Source organism: Ruditapes philippinarum, unplaced genomic scaffold (assembly GCF_026571515.1).
Source record: "Ruditapes philippinarum isolate M1 unplaced genomic scaffold, ASM2657151v2 ctg11331_1_1_1_1, whole genome shotgun sequence".
In the NCBI taxonomy this organism is placed as follows: domain Eukaryota; kingdom Metazoa; phylum Mollusca; class Bivalvia; order Venerida; family Veneridae; genus Ruditapes; species Ruditapes philippinarum.
The window spans coordinates 22947-28666 of record NW_026855199.1 but is presented as its reverse complement, the minus strand read 5'-3'; the positions used below and the strand labels follow the sequence as shown (position 1 = coordinate 28666).

Genomic DNA, 5720 nt, shown 5'->3' with positions numbered 1-5720 from the left:
CTTAAAACTGAAAACAGTTTTCGGAATATAACTTAAATATCATTTGGCCTACTGTGTTTAAACTTCATAGTATGATTGTCCATATTGGGTAAAAGACCCCTAATGATTTTGGGTCACAAGTCAAAGGTCAAGGTCACTATTACCTTAGAATTGAAAACAGTTTCTGGGGCATAACTTAAAGTTCCATTTGGACCACAATATTGAAACTTCAAAGGAGGATTGTTATTTGAAGGAGGTAATACTTTATTTTAGTCCCATGTCTTACAAATGCTTCATCTTTACTAAAAAAAAAACAACACTTTCGGGCATATAATGCTCCGCCTAGCGGTGCTCTTGTTATACTTCAGAATAGACAAATGTACATGAATGATGTAATTGAAGATCATAAACAGGAAATGTCCAAGTTTCAGCTGCATAAGAAAAGTACAACAAGCCTAGAAGATGTTGACAAACAGTTTCTGAAGATTTATAATACACACGCTAAGGTACAACTGTCAATTTGGCATTTTAGTTTTATTCTAAAACAGAGCAAAAGATGAAGTGACCAAAAATGTTTTCTTTTAGCTAGCTTTTCAGCCTAAAAAATGGATAAGACATCCATGTGACTAAGTGGTTAACACAGCAGATTTGTAATCTGCTGATTATATGGGTTCAAACCCCATAAGGGACTGCAATTTGTTTTTTCTGAACTTTATACTCAATGCTCAGTACTGGTTCGGGTTCCAGGAAAGGATTCTAGTGTTTCAAAAAGGTTATTATAGCTTCCAACACAATCAAACTAAGACACCATTCAGGTTAACATTCTGGTACATGCAGACTCTAAAGTATGTAATTTCGAGTCTGAATGACTTGAGCTCAAAGGTCAAGGTTATATTTACATGTATCTTTTCTGAAAAAAAAAAGAAACATACAGACTGGGTTATTACAAAAACTGACTAAACCTGTTTGGAAAATTGAAATGTCGTAGAACTATTCACTAGCAAATTTAAACTAAATATCTTTTTTGTATTCATCTAAAAATGTTATGCTAATGTAATATTGGCAGTTTAGGATTTACTTTTTGAATTCTTGAAGACACTGTTAATCATTACCCCTCTAAATATCTTAAATGAAAATGTTCATCTAGTTTTAATCTGAGCAAAACCAATCAAGGCCACTTTCTAAATTGTAAGACTGCCTATTCTATTTTTAGAACAAAGATCCTAGAAGAGTAAGGTCAGCTTGTAGACCAAGGTCGGGTTATAGAGGTCAGATTTCACAAGCAGCTGCTATGGCTGACAGGGCAGATGTTAGAGTTGAAGATTTATTAGGTCAACAGGTGTCACAGGGTCATAATGGTGTTGGTGGTGATGTTAACAGCAACAGTGTGAGTATTTAAAGGTTGTAAAAGAGAAATAATCCGCGCCACAACAAAACCAACATAATGCGTTTGCGACCAGCATAGATCCAGACCAGTCTGCACATCCGTGCAGTCTGATCAGAATCTATGCTGTTCGCTTACAAACCCTTTTACAAGAAGATGAACTGATAGAGAACAGCATGGCTCCTGATCAGACTGCGCAGATCTGCAGGCTGGTCTAGGTCCGTGCTGGTTGCAAACCCATTATGTTGGTTTTGCTGTTGCGCAGCTCAAATATATCCTGTTCTTTAAAGACAAGTGTTTCTTGTCAAGAGGATTCTCTATTCTGTTTAAGCATTGAAGTGTTGTCTAAGGGTGGCATATTTGTTATGAAGAGTGGTCTTTAGTTGACACAATTTTGACTGTATATACTGATTGCTAGTACATTATGCTGAACAAAAAAACAACAAAAAAACTTGTTACATGTTTGTACAATATTGGAAATAAAATGTTAATTACAAAAAATTGTTGTTTGTTAATTTAATTTTATTGAATGAAGCTTTATTTTATTATGTACTATTCCTCTTACACTTTTCCTAATTTGCATTACTTTTCCTGATTGCAGTAGATATTTCTTATATTTATATATTTTATTACTGCACAGGCTTTTAGTGCGTTGTACAAGCTGGATTCTAGTGAAGGACAGAGACAGTTATACAGGCCTAGAGAACATTTCGATGATGCAAATAGATATAAACAGGTACGCATAGACAAAATATTTTTGTTTGCATATGAAAGTCAAGTCATCAGATAAGTGCATTACAATAGGATCTCACCACAACCTATTTGTTAACAAAAGATCTTATGTCAGTATTTGTGGTTAAATCTATTTGTATTCAAATAGAAGGTCAGAGTAGGGATCTATGCATTACATTGTGAGCAGACAAGATTTGTAGTAAGGATAACTCATGCCTGACCTTGACCTCAAAATCACCTTGACCTTTATTTCCTTACACCTTTATTAGCCAATTAATTCATAGTGTGCCTTTTGTTATTTATAAATGTGGATAAATATGTTGATATTTTCCAAATTACTATTTTGAGAACAGATATCTCTTCAGAGTCATAATGTTGAAATAATCTATATAAAGTTTTATAAAGTTTTAAATTGGTTTTGGTAATTATTTAGTTTCAATAAATTTCAGAATAACCTATTTGACCCAGATGTGATATTTAGCCCAGAGTTATTGGCACCACAAAGAGAGGCCAAAGGAAGGCCTGGCAGTGCTACCAGTTCATTATTAGGGTCTGGTATAAATCTTAAAAATAGACCAAAATCTGCTTCAATGGGTAATTATTTGAGCCGTTTTTATTTGTAATTTTAAACAATTTTAAAATCTAGAAAATTCTGGCTATATGAAGGTTCAATAATTTTATTTGCTTGACAATTTGAAGAATAGGGGGAGCTATCCATCACACTGGTTACGTTTTTGCGTGCTTACAGACTGTGTCTTCAAAACTAGTAAAGGGAATGGGTTATAACTTCAAGCATTTTTGAAAGCATAATATTAAGTCACTGTCTATAACATGGATTTTGACAGAATTATGACTATCATTGAACTAAGAAAATTCTACTTAACCAAACTCTTGTTTTTCTATCAAGTGCATTTCTGGTTCATTTGAAAAAATTTTATTGACACAAAAACATTGTTGACAATGTTATTTCCATAAATGATGATGAGTATGGAGGGCAGTTGTCATGTACAAGAATAATTATTAAACAAAATGAAATTGTGACCAAAAAAAAAAGAAAAAATTAAATTAGAATAAAACATTTGAGATCTGATTATGTATAGAATTGTTATAGAAAAATCGGTCATTTTTGCTCATTTTTTTGGAAGTCAAGCTTTTGACATTGCCTTAGTTAATTAAGTTATTTAACCTTCTTATTAAGGGAGTTTTCTCTGTGATTGTCAAAGATATCCATTTAAACTTTGGAAAATTTATCTGATAATTACAGGAAAAGGGTTCCATTTTAGCAAGCAATTACAGACATGATTTCAGGACAATTTAACTTGAAGTTGTCATATCTGTAAAAGAATTTTTTTTACTTATTTAGTAATTAATTTATTGATGAATTGGAAAAAAACATAAGAAATTCTAATTTCTTTATTACAGTGTTCATGACAGAACCAAAACCAGAGCGACCACTGAAATACGAAACTACACGGCCTACATCCGGGAAAAAGCCTCGGCCTGGCAGTGGCACTGCCTCACTTCGTGGACGACGTCACTCGGCACCTACAAGGAGACAGGCTCCGACACTGATAAACAGGAAGGAACTTCACAATAGATCTGAACTGGATCACAATAATGAGCCAGAAAATGATGAAATTGAACCAGAGTTACAGAATATTGAAAACCAGAATATGAATACAAGTTTTAATGAAGGAAACTTAAGTGATGAACAAAATTGCTGTGGAGACAACATTGTGAAAGAAAAGCCACCCATAAAGGTCAAGGTCAAGAAAGGTCATCCTATGGACAAATTTGTAGAAGATCTGAGGCTCATGGGTGAAATGGAACTAGATTTTAAGAATTCTACTTTACAATTGCAAAAGAAACTTGGTCTTGATGGAAGTGGTTTTATTTACTAAATATGAGTAAACTTACAGTATTTCCCAAAACAAAGTATTTTGATATAAAAGAATATTTTATTTTTTAAGACATTGTATGTTATTAAGCTGTTTTAAAAATGCTAAAAATAAGAGAAATTTCATGTTTTGATTGACTGAATCTCTTTATTTACACACAGGAATACTTATTTTGAGGAGACTTCATAAACTTGAAGAGGGTGGTATTTGAACTCATATTTTTAAAATTATATGGAAAAGAGTTTTGTCCTATCTTAGAAGCTGTGTCTTGAATACTGTTGTAACAACAGGGTTAGTAGCTGGTCACTTCTAAAGAAATTTGTAATTACTAGTTAGTTAGGCAGGTGTGCTGTCCAAATAGACAGACCACAAAGATATGAATAAACAGAATTGAAATTGGCATCAAAACCAGAGAAACAAACAAACAAAGTTTCATAGAGTGTTTCATGTGAAAACTTAATTACAAATGGCAATGTATCTATTCAGTGACATCAGTTCATTTACTCAAAATCATTTACATTTTGCATAACTTTAAAAATAGCAAATTCTATTTCATTTGGATTAGTTTTATTACGGATCCCGTAGAGCAAATGGTTAACCATTTTTAAATTTAAAGTTTTGATACAACATAGACCAAAGAATGGGAAGTGGTGTACAATTTCTATATTTTAAAATCGATAGTCATGTGTCAATATTATAGTTTCAAGACGATATGTAAATATTCTTTAATGGCATAATTTATTTACATTATAGATACTGATCATATTTATTTTTAACATTTAAATTGTTATACTAAAATTGCACTTTGCAGATGGTAATTTAAAAGATGTATACATACTAAATGTGCTAACTTAGAAAGGGCATGACCATTTCATGTATGGACTGTAGTAATTATATGTATTGGCATGGTATATTCATTTTATTCATCCATGTTGTTTTCATATTTCTAGTTTACAAATGAGCCGTGTCATGACAAAACCAACATAATGGGTTTGCGACCAGCAATTGGATCCAGACCATGCTGTTCTCTATCAGTTTCTCTACTTGTAATAGAGTTGATAAGCGAACAACATGGATCCTGATCAGACTGCACGGATGCGCAGGCTGGTTTGGATCCATGCTGGTCGCAAACCCATTATGTTGGTTTTGTCATGACATGGCTCAAATGTACTGTTCCTGCTTGTAATACAGTGTGTTCCTGTTATTAGTGATGATCAAATACTTTTTACATGTTATATGGCCCAGTATATATATTGATACCTTGAAAGCCAGGTAATGATATCCAAGGCATTAGGTATTTAAATGGTTATATGGTCAGCAGCCATTCATTCTTGGCCATATAACCTGTCAAAAGTCATTATAACAACCATATAATACTGCCTAAATTGCTTTATCTAATAAGTGTAATAAATTCCATGCATTGGTGTTTATAGATAATATAAACATCATGATTATCCAATGAAAATCATTGTTAAAAACATGCATTATTATAATGAAATAAATAGTTCTGTTTCTATATAATTATAATAAAGAATCATAGAAGGGGTATTTTTTTCCTATATTTTTAAGTACATGAGCTTATCACATAAACCGTGACGCAGGAGTGTAATCAAGCCATTTTATAAAAACGATATTACACTACTGTAGTGTAATGACACTTTGATGTGACGTCAATTGCGCTATATATAAACATAGTGTAAAAGCGCGCGTATGTGTAAGCTTTACAC

General features: G+C 32.6%; 1 protein-coding gene across 1 annotated transcript; it reads left to right on the top strand.

The window, feature by feature from the left end:
- The first annotated feature begins 350 nt into the window (after positions 1–350).
- Positions 351–4559, top strand: LOC132742458 (uncharacterized). Its single transcript, XM_060730887.1, has 5 exons — positions 351–485; positions 1193–1366; positions 2004–2099; positions 2545–2689; positions 3518–4559. The coding sequence occupies exons 1-5, from the start codon at positions 357–359 to the stop codon at positions 3994–3996; spliced, it is 1023 nt and encodes a 340-aa protein (XP_060586870.1). The 5' UTR covers positions 351–356; the 3' UTR covers positions 3997–4559.
- Positions 4560–5720: the final 1161 nt, after the last annotated feature.